This window comes from Octodon degus, unplaced genomic scaffold (assembly GCF_000260255.1).
Source record: "Octodon degus isolate 3935 unplaced genomic scaffold, OctDeg1.0 scaffold00245, whole genome shotgun sequence".
Lineage (NCBI taxonomy): Eukaryota > Metazoa > Chordata > Mammalia > Rodentia > Octodontidae > Octodon > Octodon degus.
Genome location: NW_004524821.1, coordinates 1,576,582 through 1,593,160, shown reverse-complemented (window position 1 = coordinate 1,593,160; position 16,579 = coordinate 1,576,582). Strand labels below are relative to the sequence as shown.

General features: G+C 49.5%; 1 protein-coding gene across 2 annotated transcripts in view; it reads right to left on the bottom strand.

The window, feature by feature from the left end:
* The window catches only part of Hivep3 (human immunodeficiency virus type I enhancer binding protein 3), a 464,424-nt gene that overhangs the window by 39,769 nt on the left and 408,076 nt on the right, over positions 1-16,579 (bottom strand). For both annotated transcript variants that reach the window (XM_023706187.1, XM_004645974.2), the window contains one exon: positions 3,412-8,978. In XM_023706187.1, the coding sequence (XP_023561955.1) occupies positions 3,412-8,448 (5,037 nt within the window). In that variant the 5' untranslated portion in view covers positions 8,449-8,978. The remainder of the gene's footprint in view (positions 1-3,411; positions 8,979-16,579) is intronic.

Sequence of the window (16,579 nt, the reverse complement as noted above, 5' to 3'; positions counted from 1 at the left end):
TTTTTTTTTTTTTTTGAGATGAACTTGTATAATTCTCATTGACAGATTAAAATGCTGAAGTCAGCCAGCATGGTAAAAGGCAAAGCTGGGAGCAGAATGCAGGCCTCCTGGAGAGAAAGACCATAGTCCTCCCATGCTTGCACAATGGCCTAGAGCCCCAAGGACCCTCCACCCCCACCCCAAGCCAGGCCTGGAGAGGCTAGGAAGGCTCTGGGCTGTTGTTCATTCTACTTCCAGAGTTCTGAATCCCAAAGAGGTATGGTTCCATGCTGAAGACTGGCACTGGTCTTGGCATCCTGGTATCTTCTACTATCCCAAGAACACGTTCCCTACTCCTTTATGGCTGGAAGTGGTGGGCACAGCTCATCGAGGATGCAGTGCTACTATGCTAGGGGCTGTGGCCAGTGGGGCTGAGGCAAAAAGCACCTGGCTGGGAGCCAAGCAGTCTCAGTTCCAGCACCAGGTAGGCCACCGTGTTCTGAGCTACCCTTGGGTGGATCGCTCTACCTCTTCAGGCTTTGGAGCATGATGGTTTAGACTGTCTTAAAGGTTCATTTTAGGGCCAACCTCTGTGACCAAGTTACCTCCATGTGATTTCCTCAGAATGGGAGGTGGACAAAGAACAACAAACAAGAATCTAGACAGCTGCTGTGGCAAGACAGGGGGCAAAGCCTGAGTTTCTGGAGCATGCCATTTCTGCTCCCACCCTGCCTGCAATATAGTCAGTCCATGGAGTAATGAGGGCTGTCACAAGCCAAAGAGTAGCTTTTCCTTTGTAACTTGCTGTGACATCTGGACCAAGCTGAGGAGGTCTAGCTTGGCTTGTCCAGCTTGGCCCATTGCTTGGCTGGCAAAGGGCCCTTCTGCCAAGAAACAGAGTCAGAATTGAGTGGAGGGCCTGAGATCCACTTTGGCTTTTAGTGATAACAGTAAGAATGATCGGAAGTAAAAATGATTACCAAGAGTTAAAGTGTCAACCACTATTCTGTGTTCACTGTGACTATCTTATGTCATTTAATTGTCTCCACTGTCTTATGAACTAAGTATTATTACTATTCCTGTTTTACAGGTGAAGAAAGCAAGGTACAGAAAGGTTGAGTAACTGACCCAATATCATACAGCTAGTAGACAGGGTAGTGGGATTCAGATGTGGGCAATGTGGACCTAGATTCTCACTCTAAATCTTTTTTTTTGATGGTGATATGAGTGTTAAAATGATCCCCAAGGAAAAGTGAAATGAGAAACTGAAGGAAAAGAATGTAACTGTAAAAGGGAATCTTACACAAGCTTGGGTTTCTCCAGAGCTCATACACAGAAAAAATACCAAATTCAGACATGAGAAGGTCATCCAGACCTGAAAAAGATGGCTAGGAAAAGCTTCAAAATGCTAAGATAAACTAAAGGACATTTTCAGAACTGACAGAAAATGGAAGCCACAAGTGACAACCATCAGCTCAGTGGAACAAGAAACTTCTTCAAGCATGATCTAAAATCAGATTGTGTTGCACAGAAAGTTGTGGGCTCCCCTTTCTCTCCACTAGAGATATGCATGCAGAGGCCAGAGAAGGAGGTGCAGTTGTATAAAGGCCTCATCTTGTAGACTGTGCAGTTACACTAATGCCCTGGAGGGGTGCACTGTTGGTAGGAAACAGACCTCTGGACCAAACTGAATATTCTAAGAGTTCATTTTAGGAAAACAGCCTTATAAGCAAATGTTGGCCAAACCTAATGAAGCTAAATAAACACTCTTTTTTTCTTTAAATGTGCCATGCAATTTTCATAGGGAATAGAGGGAGTCTAGATCACGCAAAAGGGCTTTGAAGTGTGATGCAGCTTTGAATCCAATCTCCGTCATTGACTTTGTGGCCTTGTGCAAGTTACACATCACTTCTGAGCATTAGTTTCCTCACTATAGAATGGTGATACTGCATCGTCACTTTCAAGATGACTGTGAAAACAAAAGTAAGGTTTTGCATCACACCTTGCACACAGTAGATGCCACCCCCAATTTAGGTAGAAATATAACTACAACAGCAACTTAGCAGTGGCCACAGCTAGGAAGAGACAAGAGAGAGCAAGCCAATCAGTAGGATGGTATTGCAAAACTGGAAATCTTGTTCAGAGGTGTCTGCTGATTGACAAAGACACCTCAAAAATAAAACTGGGAAACCGTTCATGAAGAATCTCCAGCTGAGCTAAGGATAACCCCAAGGTGCAACATTCACTCTGGTGACAGAGGAGAGACATGTAGGAAGTTACAGATCCCAGTCTTGTTCACTGACCCTCAATGTGAATTTAGTTTAGGGGATTTATGCTTGATTTAGTCAAAGCCTCTGGTTGGGAGGCACACTAGTGAACCCCTTTAAATTTGCAATCATCTTTTAAGGTTTTCTTTCTTCAAATAATTAGATAGGAGTCAGATAGGTCTGGGTTCAAATTATTCCAGGTGTGAAAATATTTGCCATTGTCCTTGACCTCTCTTATTCTCTGGCCCTTACTTCCCCACCTATAGAATGTAGAATGTGATGCTGCCTCACAATTGGAAGTGAGCATGGACTGGATGTGAGGCCTCGTGCGGCGCCTGGCTCAGGAAGGCTGGTAACCAATAAGACCCATTGCTACTCTGCAGATGCCAGGTCAGCACAGCCCATCATGGTCCAAACCTCAGATTATGGAGGTATCTCATGTGCAGTATAAATCTAGAACAACTGAATTTCAAGCTTATTGAACTTACAAGGGACTAGTTCTTTAATAACTCCTGATATAGTCAGGAATAAGTATAAGCCCCTGGTGAGAGCCTAATACTACTACAGAGCACAGATGGGCCCAGCAGGGAGTGATGTCATCCCTTATAGTAAAGAAAGACACTGAAGATTAAACTCTATTTATCATTCTACTCATAGAAAAGAAAGGAGGAGCATTTCTGGAGTGACTATGTCAAATGCTAGAATGTCTGGAAATGGGAAGATATTAAATGGCACTACAGAATGGAAACCACATATATAAGAGGATTTTAAAAAGCAGGAAAAGACTAGTAAGACAAGGGAGCACTATACAATAAAGGATAGGTAGAAAGTTCTACAGCTTCTATAGGCAGTCCCATCAACCACATTTTTCAACTGTCTTTTAGAGAATCATTTTTTTCTTTGCTGAGATTGTATCTTTGATTTTATATGGAAGCTCATGAAAAAGCAGGATCACTTTATAGCTAACTTTATAGAGATATATCTATTCTAATAATGTGGGGGGCATTCTGATAAAGAAACCCAATAAATATATTTCTTTGTGAAGTAACCAGTCATGGGAGCAAGAGAGAAAATATACCCTCTCCCTTGAAGATAGTGTGGCTTTAAAAGCTCACCAAGAACTTCTGACAACTGATAGCGAGAAGACAAAGAAGGTTGAACTTACCTCTGTCATGCGGGGCTTACGGGAACTCGATGGCACAAGCCTTCCTGTCTCAGGATGTGGAGATGTAGCCATGGTGTATGTCTCTTTGCTCACCTTCTGCTTAGACCTCAGGAGGGACAAAGCAGCTTTAGTGGAAACCCCTGGAAGGTTGGGGTTGTACAAACTTATGCACCAACCAGCGTAAACAGAGGACCTCCTATCTGCATGCTGGATGTGATTTGGCTTAATGTAGTTTAAATAGCACCAACTGACATTAGTGGTCGTGTGAAGGCTGGGGAACTGCAGTACCTTCTTTGAGTCCGTACCTTCTTGTAACTTGGTTGGTCTGGGGGACAGAGGCAGAGAGCTTGGAGGTGCCAGAGGAGGGAGGTCCAGTTGTTCCTTGGAGTCTTCTTTTTTCACACTCAGTAGGGGGACCCCTCTTCGGTGAGGTTTGCCAGATGACTGAGCATATTCCTTTGAAGCTTCTGCACCTGGGGATGTCCCATGGGGCAACGTGGGTTGAGGGAGGGAAGGAATCTCCTTTGGGTCAGTTTGATCTGAGGACTGGCTGGACAGTGTTTCTGGGTCCCTCCTGCCTTGGCCCTGGGTTCCCAGGTGGGATTTCTCTGTCCTCTTCCCATCCTCCATGCTGGTCAGCACTACACTGCAAGGTTTCACCAGTTCAAGTTTGTCATCTGCCTTAGAGGCCTCTTCTTCCTTTACCCTTTTCTGCTGTTGGGTTTCCATGGTAAGTTCAAGGCTGCCAGCTGGTGAAAGGACTCGCTTGCTTCCCCCTGCTGTCGATGAGCTTCCCTCTAGGCTTGAGACAATCTCTGATGACAGGGACATACCTTTCCTTTCAGGCAATGTCATAGGCACTCTCAGGTATGGAGTCTGGAAGCCTCTGCTTTGCTCTTCACTTAATCCAGATGGTCCAGGCCCAGATTCATACATATCTGCTCCACACACAGTCAACCCCTTAGCTGGGGGCTCCTCACCCTTGGGAAGAGATGCACTGGACGAACTGCCTTGGGATTGTGTGACCAAGATCTGAGAAAGGGTGGTGTACATTGCGCTGCCATAGGATGGCATATTGGTCTGAATGCGGACTGGAACAACTAGGGACTCCACTGTGTCTGGACATGCAGGCAGAGCCAGCAGAGGGGCTGAGGTTGGTGCCGAGGAGCTGGCTGGAGGAGCTGTGGGGGACAGCTGTATGTTGGTGCTGTGCCCTATACTGCAGGAGGGGCCAGGAGATCCTGTTGCCAGTGGGGCCAAGCTGGTTTTGACTGGGGGCAGATGGCTTTCCACATCACTAGGGAGCTGCAGTGCAAATTGGGATTGTATCGGCAAGAAGAAGCCAGAGGAGAGTGCTGAAGAGGCAGGGTATGGCACAGGGAGAAAGGAAGGGGGCTGTCGGAAGGGGATGTTGGCGGGGTGAGGCAGCAGCTGGGGAAGAGGAAGCTGGCCTGGGTGCAGAACAGTGGGTTGGAGAGGAAGTGGTGGGGCCTGGAATAAGGAGGGAGGGAGCGGGGGCATAGAGTATGGGGAGGAGAGGAGCCCACACATGGACTGTGTAGAGAAGAACTCTGAAGATTGTCCTGGCTCATGCTGCAAGAGGTGCTGGAAAGAGAAGAGAGAAACAGGTGGGGGCAGATACGGCTTGTCCTGCAGTGGCAGCTGGGTGACAGGGTGGTGGAGCACTTGCAGAGCTTCCGTGTAGGGCGGAGTGGACCCCAGTGGGGGCCTGTCTTGCACCTGGCTCTTGCCTCCTGCGTGCCCACTGTGCAAGGTGGCTGCTGAAGAGATCCTGGGCAACAAGCTTTTGGTGGAAGTTCTGCTGGATGAGGGCTGTAGTTCCTCAGTGTCCTGTCTTCCCTCTGGCTCGGATTCTGGTGGCCTGCTCAGAGAGGCCTGTCTCACCAAAAAGCATTTTCTTCTCTCTGGCAGGGCCACTGGGGCTGGGGGTGCTGCTGGGGCTGGGACAGAAGGGCCTGCCAGAGACAAGCTGCCATAGTCAAAGGATTTGCTGCGTGTCTCAGTCATGTAGGCTGAATGGGAAATGTTGGGGCTCTGCTCTGAGGCTGACCTCCGCATCTCCCGAGCATGTGGATGATGGCTGGGGACAGTCAGCATGTGGGTGCCCAAGGGTTTGGAGCGCATGTCTGATGAGGGCCCAATGGCCTCCACTTTTCCATGCTCATCCCTGTCGAATGAGGCTGAGCGGCTGGACCCACTTAGAGAGACACTGCTTTCCTGGCTGGGGCTACGAGACAGAGGCATGGATGACTCAAAGCTGGACTCCCCTGAGGACTGGGCCATCTCTGCCAGGCGCAGCCTCTTCTTCTTGGGTGGCAGCTTCTCAGCAGGGAGTTGGGCAAGTGTCTGGCTGCGTTGAGGCCACTGGAACTCCTCTGTCTTCTCTGGTTCCTTCGGGGGTGGCTCAGGCTCCGTGTCAGGACGATCAGGCTCCTCGGTCACCAGGATCTCAGGGACCTGGATGTTGGGCTGGCGGACCAACCTGGGCTGCAGGGAGTGAGCTGAGCGTCCTTGCGGGGCAGGCGGTGCAGGTGAAAACTGGGCCAGAGTCTGGTCTTCGCCTTCCAGGCCACCAGGCCGCTCGGGTGGGTCAGGTTTCTCAAAGGAGCTGGTGTGCTGGATGACAGAGATTTCCTTGGATGTTGTTCTCTTCTCCTGTCCTGACTCTGCCCCAGGTCCTGGCTTGGGAGTCCTTGGCTGGAAACCTGTGGGTCCCTCCAGGGAGGGCACTGATTTACCTGGTTCTGCTGGTGACTTGGATTCCAGGAGAAGGTTCCGAGCAGCGTCAGATGGCCCGGGGCTGCCAAACTGACTTTTTGTTGACTCAAAAGCAGGTGGCTCCTCCTCATCCCCCAGGCTCTTCTCTTTCCTTCTTTTCCTCAGTGGAGTGAGCTCCAGGGTGGTCCCCAGTTTGTAATGCATCATGTGGGACCATGGTTCCTGCTCCGCCTGGCTCTTATCAGCTTCAGGAGTTGCCTGGGCACCTGCAGAGAGGGGCTTTGCGATCTGGAGCTCTGAGCAGTAGTACTTTTTATGGGCTTCATAATTATCCCTTTTCTTGTACCGAGCACCACAGATGGTACATTCATAGATCGCCCCTTTTGTTTTCAGCCCTTTCTTGGTCTTTTTGGTGAGCTCGCTTTCCTTGGACTCTGCCTCATCGGAGGGTTTGGGGGCTGTATCTTTACTACTTGGTCCAGGTTCCTCGGCACTGTACTCGCCTCCCAAAGGCAGTTCGATGGCTGGCTGGCGCTTCAGCATCCGGGGGTGGGAGGTAAACACTGGACTGCTGCGGCTGGGGGCCTCGGAGTCAGTGATGTGGTCATCGAAAGAGTAGCTACCGCGGAAGGTGTGGTGTGGGGTGCTGATGGTGCAGGGGGCAGAAGGCATTGAGTGGCTTCTGAGGAGAGGCACAGGGGGGGTGGTGCTGGGGGGATGCTGGAGACTCAGCAGTGATTGTTCTGGCTTCGTCTTCTCACCATGGGATGACAAGGGCTCCCGGTAGAGGCTGGATTTGGGGGACTCCATGCTGCTGCGCCTGGTCAGGGAGCTCCTCCTTGGCTTCACACTGTCAATTTCGCTGGTGTCCACCACAGCCTCATTGATGGTGATGAGCTTTGTGATGTGCTCGATCACCTGTGTCCGGGGCACAGACAAAGGCACCAGGCTGGGCTTGTCTTCAGTTGTCAGGGGCAGGAGCGGCTGGGTGGAGGTGGCCGTCAGCATGGTGGTCCGCTGCCCGATCCGCCCGCACTTGCCAAAGATGATCTCTGCGTAGGACTTAGCGTTGGTGTTCGGGGGGCTGACTTGCTGCTCAGCGCTCTCAGAGCGTGAGAAATACCCAGACTCAGTGCTGCCTTTGCTGCCTGGGCTCAGAAATGCCTGCTCATCGATCACCTTCTTTCGTTCACTTAGACGGAGGGCCAGCTTCTGCTTAATGGTGTGGGTGTCTTCGGGTTTATGGCTCAGAGGATGCTCAGACGAGGGTTCTGCAAATGGAGTGGGGTCCTCAAGTGAGGGCGCTGCGCTGGACTGGGACAGGGAACACTGTTCGTGGCTGGAGCTGTGGCTCCCCGAACTGTACAAACCACTGGAAAGAAGGGGGTGTTTAGGTCTTGGAGAGAGCTCTGCAGCGGGACCGGATGTGGAGCTGGTTTCCTCTTCAGAGTCTGTGCTTTCTCCCTCAGTGGGCTCCTCAAACTCCTCCCCAGGGATCCTCTCCATTTCTAGCCCTGGGGGATACATCTCACTGCCCACTCCTGAGGCCAGGCCAGCTTTGATACGGTGGGCATGGGACTTCCTGTGCTTGTAGAGGTTGCTCTTGGTCTTGAAGGAGAAGCCACAGGGGCCACAGGGGTAGGGCCTCTCGCCAGTGTGGGAGCGGATGTGCTTCTGGAGCACACTGGGCTTGGCACAGGGCCGGCTGCAATACTGGCAGATGTACTTGCCCGGCTTCTGGGGTTTCCGTTCCTTCTTGTGTGTCTCTTCTGTAGGCTTTAGGGAGACTTGCGAGGGGCGGGGCATAAAGACCTTGGGAATGCCAGGCATGTCCTCAGGAGGAAGGATGGAGGTGTGGGAAGGGAGGAGCTGGCTCTGTGGGTGGAGCCCAGGGGCCACAAAGGAGGCTGAGGGTCCAGGTCTCATGGGGTCAACCAGCTGCCACGTGGATCCCTCCAGGAGATGCTCAGGTTTGCCAGGTGACATGAATGCTGGTGTCAGAGGGTGCTGTGGAAGCTGCGAGATGTGGACGGAGGCTTCAATGGGAGGCCTCTTGGGGGGCTTCTGCTGCTGGCCTGTTTTCTCCTGAGAGCCTTCCCTAAGAACTGATGAGGGGCCTGGGAAAGGCTGTGAGGCTAGGAGCTCTTGGGGGGCACTCTCCTGGGTGGCAGCTGTGCCACTGCCTGGGTAGGGGACGTTGGAAGAAACACTGGTCTGAATGGCCTCGCCTTTGGTCAGCCGCTTCCGGGGACTTCCCTCTGCCTTCTTGATGCCCTTGACACTTTGTTCAGGATCCATGACCTTTGCAGAGACTTCAGATGCTACTCAGGGAGCTTTGGGGAAGGCTGCATCTACAAATGATCCTCGCGTCCCAGGGATGTGTCCAGCTTTGGCCACATTGGTCAGGAACTGTGGAAGCCAAGGCCAAGACGGCTTTGGGAGTTTTTTGCAAGTGTCACTGGCTGCAAGTAGACTCAGAGCAGGTCGTCAGAGCTTGAGCTATTCATATTGGTGAGGCACGGCCCACTACTGTGCAGACAGAATGCACACCAGCATTTCCTGCTGGGATGTCTGCCGTGTAAATGTCATAGAGGATGTCAGTATTGCCATTGTACTGTTTCGGTTGGCAGTGGCAAGTGGCCTCCACGAGTCCCCTGTGTGCTATGCGAAAGGCTGAAAGTTGAGGACCTCTGTGTCCATGGCCCAGTCATCCCTGGTCCTTGCCCAAGAGATATTACGCTGTTTCCAGGGCCGGCTTGGTCCCAGCCTAGTCTTCTCCGTGGTCCTGCGTTGGAGATCAATGGCCTCAGAGGAGAAATCACGCTCTTCTATGGGGCAAGAGGTGCACACACAGAAATACACACGGATAAGAGAGAGTTACTGTGACACATCCAGAACCTGGGCAGCTCCTACTCAATGTTAAAGCCAGCTGAGACCTCTAAAGTTTACCCAGAGAAACTCAATCAGACCCACTTTCCCTAGCTGCACTGACCAAGTGCTGCCCATCCCTCCCTCACCAGCTCTGCAGCAAAAGTCCATGTGTTTCTGACACTTGGCTGAGTTGGGAGTTGGTGGTAGCAGGCAGGGCTCTGAGAACTGCAGGGCTGTAAGGTGGAGGCTTGGGTTCCCACCCTCACCGTGTGATCCATTCCAAGTGAGCTGAGCACTGCAAGCCTCTGCTGCCCAAAGTATAACAAACCTGGTCATGGCAATTCACGCACATGGGGCGGGGATGGGGTCCAGTGAGAGAGCACTGCAGGATGGACAGCAGATGTGCTGGGCTGATGCCAGGAAGTGCTAGCGGGTCAGTCAGGGGGGCTTGCCCAAGCATATACTCTTTTCCGTGGCCCTGGATCTGAAAGCATCCACTGGGGAACCTCACTTACCACTTTTTACCTGCTACAAGCTCACTCCCCACCCTACCCTTTTGCTTTCAAGGTGAAGTTGTAAGCTCCTGTCATAGCCCATGGGAACTCACACTCTAAGGTAGGCAGGTCTATCTGATTGATTCTAACAAGCTTCAGGAAGAATTCTGCAAGGTTCCTCAGCTTCGTAACATTTTTTTTGTTTTTTGGGGGGAGGGGGAGTCTAGCTCGTGCCCAAGGGAGGCCTGGGAAGTAGCTTATAATGAAGTCCATGCCAAATGGAGGGATATAAGGACAATGCTGTTCTAGTGGAGCCCCAAATATGTATACTCTCCCAGGGCCAGCCTGAAGTCAGAGTCTAGCCTTCCTGGGTTCCACGGGCATCCTCAGGAACTTTACATCAGGGTGTGATTGGAATTTCAAAGCTGGAGGTCACTGTGACACCATCTCTCCCATCCACCTCAGTTGCCAACATCAAGGACACAGGACAGCGGCCTGCCTAAGACCCCAAGTCTTAAGGAGGTAGTGCCAGCCTCTGAACCCTGGCCTCCACAGCAGGGTTTGTTCTCCAGCCCCTACTCTAGTGGCTGCTTCCTGGGCAAGCTCTGGTGAGTGGCCAGTGCTGCTGTTCTCCCTCTGTACCCATGTCCTGCCCTGGCCCCCTGGTCCCAGGCTCCCTGGGTGCCCTCACCTCACTTTCCATCAGGAATTTGCTGACACAGGCTTGCTGGGTTTGCTCACTGCACTTCAGAGCATGCTCAGAAGGCAAGCAAGCCTGCAAGACTCAAATCATTGTCTCATAGAGGACCTCAGACCCCGTGATGTGCAGTGGGCAGCAGAGGATCCAGTCTAGCTGAAAACTATGTATTTTGACTCCTGTGTCTTTTTTGTTTCTATCTTTTTTTTTTTTTTCTGTATTTAGGGAAGGGTCTACAGGGTGTTCAGGGTTTCACTACCAGATTGGACTCATAGTGACTCTCCTGTTTACAGCCTCCCAAGTGCTAGGACTACCATGCCCAGTCTCAATTGCCATCTCAGTGCATCCTGGGGGTGGTGCTGGCACAGCAGGCCTGGGGATCACCCCCCTCGCCCCTGCGCCTGCTTGAAGGTGCTTTAATCTGCTGAGCTATCTGGCCGGCCCCTTGTTTCTATCTTGTTTCTACCAAAAGTTAAAACTGTAACAACATCACATTTATGGAAAAATGACAACTTATAAATATCAGAAAATTATAAATAAGAGTAAGAAGTCATAACAAAGCAAATATAAATTTGACAAGAAGTTAAGATACAAATAACACTACAATACCAAGGTGCCTAAACACTTCCATAGTTCAGTCACACATTTATGTAGGCGTTCTCTGGTAGCCAAGAAGAGAAAGGAGATGTGGTCCATTGTAGAGTAGTATAGCCAGAAAGGAATGAAGGTCCTCGAAGGGTGGGAATGATGCAGAGGGGACTCTATGTCTTCAGCGGCATCCCATTAGCAAATGTGCTCATTGATTTTTATCAACGGAGGACCACAACTCAGAAAAAGCTATTCTTTAAGCAATCAAGTCCCTCTTTTGTCTCAGACAGAGAAGGCACCAGCCCAACCCAAGTCAAGAGTGGAGAAGGCAGGGAAGCTTCATGGCACCATGTCATAGCCACCAGTGTAGCTGCACACTGTATCAACCAAAGCAGGACACTTCGGAGGTGAAAGAGGACCTACCAATAATTCTGGAGGCAGCACGGGAATCAACTAAATGTGTCTCAGGCAAACCAGGTCAGATGCTTTGCCCAGACACCTTGTGACAGAAACCAGACAGAGGAGCTAACTGCTTCTGGGCATCTGGTAGCAAATTTGAACCTTTGCTATGGGGACGGAAATTGCACTGTGGATTCCTAGAGGTGACTGCCCAGTCCCCATCCCGAGGACCATCTAAATGCAGGCCAGGTGAGCACTGAGTATATGGCAAGCAGAGAGCTGACCTCTGGGCTGGGCTGGGCCTCTGGGCCTGGCTGACCTGCATGTAGAAGGTGCAGAGAGACTTTTGGGTGCTGTGTGTGGGTAACAAAGGGTGACTAAACTTACTGTTTGTAATGACTTTCTCAGGAAAGCCTCTCAAATCACCCCCAAACACTCGCTCATGGTAAGTGTGGAATCTCTGGATGGAGGGATGACCCCTGTAGCATAACTTGGTGGTGAGATGGTCAGAGTGGAGCTAGCTGGCCAAGGAAGACTCTGCATCATATAGTCTTGAGGTTCTCCCTTTGCAGAGCCACAAGTACCCCAGGGCCAGGTGGGAAATGCCTAGAGGCAGGGACTCAGAGCAATTCCCAGAACCAGGCAGGAGGGGTAGGGTACAAGAAGGAGATACTCAGTGATTGTTGTGTCACCAGGTCCCGAATTGCCTTCCTGGGGTTGGTGTCCATCCTGCACCTCTGAGCTGGGCCTGGCATTCCTCTAGGGAGAGCCACAGGACCCATCAGCAATGTCAGCCACTGAAGCATAGAGGTCTGTGGTCCTGAGGCCAGTTCTTTTGTGCAGACACATGGATGCTGATGGCCAGCTGACTCCTGGGACCAGTGCTTTGTATGACCCTGCTCTGACATGGTAGCCTGATAGGAGGTGGGAGGTGTTTGATACAAAAGACCCCAGGAGGGGACAGCTGGTCCCATGGAGGTGGATGATAAAGAGCCAGGGGAATCTAAGACCTCAGTCTTGAACAACATCAGGATTTTGATGCAACACAAATAGGTTTGATTAGTTTCAAGTCTTCCAGAAGACTATACTAGCTAATAGAACCACACCACTAAGAATATGGCTCTTTCCTACTTTCCATGGTTCTAAGGTTATATGTTTTAATGTAAGCCCAAAGTGACAGAAAAATTTATCCTCCAGGGAATTAGTGAGGGCACCTATAACAATCACCAGAGAAATGAAATCAAAGCTTCAGGATTTCCCTTTTAAGCCAAAGGGACCTTAAACGCAAACCTTTAGGGAAAGGACAAATGTCCTTTGCTGGTGGTTATAGAATGGCCACCGGGACCTTAGTGCCTATCACTGAGGCCAGAGCCCAGTGCCTGACAACTCTAGTTAGCAACCAGCTTACAAGGAGAATTTGAGCTTTACCACCCACTAGTTAATATATCAGGCTATGTAGCTTTTCTTTCTAGAACCTTCCATAGGTCTAGTCATTGAAACAGCCCAACAAAGAAGAGAGCAGGGATTGCTGGGGCTGGAGGCACAAAAGCCTGGGCATTCTGGCAAATGATGGAGGAGCCAACAGGCTCAAGGCGAGGCAGCCTGAAGCCAAAGGCTTGAAGCACCTTCACATCCATGGGTTGCAGCACATGGTCAGTGTCCATGGTAGATATTCTTTCCCTGGGGAGACAGGAGTTGGACCCTATCAGGTGGTCAGTGCCACCAGTCCTGCCAGGAGGCCAGCTGCAATGTGTCTCAGCCTCTGGCTGGAGCAAGGGCCATGAGCCAAGTGAGTCAAGGGTGAGGCTAGATGGAAACAAAGGCTTATGGGCGAGAGGTACCACACATGCAGGGCACAGAAGCCTGAATGAGATGATGGGATTCTGGTTCCCAGGGCCCAGGTGGGAGCCCCATGCTGTTTGTGATTTTATGCCCTGAGAGGTGCTTCCACACCTTCCTTCCTATCCCCAAAACTGCAAAGGATCAACTATGCCAAGCAGAGCTTCTAACAGAACTGTGGTCATGACCAACCCTCAGGAAGCAGGGAGAAGCACAACTCTGTCCTGTGGGGTGGTCAGGGACAGGTTGCTGGGCTGGGCCAGGCTTTTGGGGCTACTAGCCTTGCTCACATGTTGGCGTGGATTTATTCATGGAAAACAGATTCAACCCAGGCTCCTAGGGTCTAGGCTGGAAGGAAAAGAATTCCCTCTGATGACAGTAAGCCAAATAGTATTGCTTTCCTGAGAGGCATGGATGTCTTAGTTCGGTTGAGCCTGGGTGGTACCCTAGGGAGTTCATCAGCATCTTCCTGGTGAACTTCTCCTCCACACACAGCAGTGACCAGAGCTTATTCATTTTTTCATTCCCACAAAGATGCCTGATACAGTAAAATATAAAAATAGTTTTAAAACCCTAAACTGAGAATCTACTGTATACCCACGTTAGCATACTGATTCTCACATTTGCCCTTGTTTTATAAACATGGCCCTGAAGTTTATTGCTGCAGATCGGACAGGAAGGGCAAAGGAAAACTTGAACTGAAGTGCAGACCGTGCCTAGGAAACCCAGTGCTCATGGTCAGGGCAGTCCAGGTGGAGTCTGTATTCCTCCCTGGTCTCCCAGGTCCTCCAGGAAATCCTCGCTGGTTATTGTCACCTGCACTTGCACTCAGCATGCTTCCTGTGTGCGACCTCGCATCCTGTGGGATCAGGTCAACAGCTGTTGCTTGGATCAGGAATATTCCCAAAGGCCCACGTGTCAAAGGCCTGGTCTCTGCTTGGAGCCACGGGAAGGTAGTGGAGACTTAAGGAGGTGGGCTAGTGGGAGAGCTTCATCTTTGGGTGTGCCCTCATATCGTGGGGCTTTGGTCTCTCCTATTCTCCTTTTTTTTTTTTTCGGTACTGGGGATCAAACTTGGGACCTTATGCTTGCCAGGCAGGCACTTATGCTGCTGAGCTGCATCCTCAGCCATATTCTCTTTTTCTTTTTTTCCTGGCCACCACAAGGTGAGTGCTTTGCTCCATTACCCACGTTTGCCATGATCTACTATCTCACAATAGACCCAATATTATTATTATCTCCACAAACCATACACCAAAAGAAACTTCTTCTTTTCAAAATTGGTTGTCTTATTGTAGCGACATAAATCTGACTTATACATTAACCTTAGGGCTGAGCTTTGTGAAAAACAATGAACAGTGGGTTACATACTATCTGTGGGGGGTGGTCTTAGGCAATTTCCCTTGGACGACTGATTCTTGTGTGCTACCTCTCCCTTGCTCTTCCCACCCAACCCTAAGGGTTTAGGACTTCTTCACATTGGTTTAAAAGTACTTTCTCCATGAAACAGCAGCATTGGCAATCCTGAGTAAGTTATACCTGGCTGGTGTTTGTCTTGTTAGGGTGACCAAGCATCAATGTGAAACTTATGTCACTAGAGAGTACACTATCTCTGGTGACATCCCCTTGCAAAGCAGGGACACATTTCAGGTGGAGACAAAGCAAAGGCACAGTTGGAATTCTGCTCTGCCAGACTTACAAGGGCCTGGGCTTATCCCTGTTTACTCGTGGCTGTGATAACTCAGGTGAGGGCAGTGTCAGCCAAGGCTCTGTATCTGGACTCGACAACTGGATGCTCACTGTGTGTCAGAGCCTTTCCTAGTGATTTGCACAGGCCAGCTTATGTGTTCCTCACAACAATCCTGCCAGGCAGGGACCATTATCATTCTTACCATATAGATGAGAAAACTGAGGTACGAAATCACAGCAATGCTAGTAGCAGAGCCAGAACCTGAACCTGGGCCATCCACTGACATATGCAGGGGAGGCCTGCAAGCACCTGAGGCCCTGCGAGGCTCACAGACAGAAGACTGACGCAAAGCCCTAGCACGTGGGTAACAGAACGCTGTTCCAAGTTCAGCAGCGGCCATCTCACCTCAACCAGGGCCTAGTGTGAAGCCCAAGCACTTGTGACCAATTTGTCTACTAAGTTATCTACCACCACATATCTGGTTATCTATCTATTTACACAGCTTTTCATTTTTTTTTTTTATCTATTTCTGATCACAATGATTAAAAAAGTCTTCTAGACAGTTAGAACGCAGTGGGCATCTGTGAACTCAACTCAGCCCATTTATCTTCAGTGGTCCAGGAAGTTCTCATGGGTAAAAAAGCCTGAGGAAGAACAAAGCCGAACAGGAGAGCTGGGCAGGTCAGGTACCTGGCTTCGGGCCATCTGTGTTCTGCCTGTACCTCATCAATGCTGCCCAAGAAAGATGCGGATTCCACAGTGGACCCCTTGCTTGCTGTCTTCCTGCAGGTGGCTGGCTGTTCCTTTGATCCCATTTTGTTTTTATTCAAGAGATGGTGATACAAAAGGCCAACCAGCCTACAGCCTTCCTAAGTAATGAAGGCTCTCTTGTCTACTATGAAGGACAATTTAAGGACACATTATGATACTGCTCTGCTCACAAACATTAGGATGGCTACCATCAAAGTAGAACTCCTTTGGTGCATTGTCAACACCAAGGTAAATAGATCCAATTATTTGTAGAATGATCCAAACTAATGTAACATTAAATGCTAAATACATGTCCACCCCTTGACCCAGAAATTCTGCTCCTAACAATATATGCTACGGAAATACATGTTTGTCTGCCAAAAAAACACTAACAAGAATGTTGATTGTAGCTTTATCCATAATAGCAAAAAAGTGGAATCCACCCAAGTGCCAACAAAAAATATGATGGATAAACGAATTGCAGTATGAACATTTAAGAATTATTACACAGTAGTAAAAAACAAAGTGCTGCTATAGACAAAAAATATGAGTGTTATGATAATAGGCAAGGAATCCAAACACAACAGACACCATGTTGCATGATGCTATTTAGTTTAAGCACAGGTACAATTTATTTTATGATCTTAGAAACCAGAATAGCTGGTAACTTGGGTGGGACAGATGGTTGTTTACTAGGAAATAACTCTCCTAGGTGACAGAAATGTTCTACATCTTCATATAGCTACATATATATTACATATGCATATATAATATGTACAGTAATACACTGGTTCATGAATGCTTCTGTTCACAAATCAGTTCTCAACCAGAAGCAGTTGAAAAAAATTTTGCTTCTGTTCACAAACTCCACACTGGGTGACAAACACAGTCATGGCCATCTTCCCCACATCAACACAAATGCAGCTATCTCCCTCAAAATCATAGAACAAGTCTGTGAACTGAGGTTCACATGTGTGCATGTGTGTATATGTACACAGAACATGCACATATGTGTATACATACATACGAATACACAGTCCTAGGTATACACTTGTGCTTTATTACATCACTGCATGTAGTTATACCTCAATCTTTCAAAAG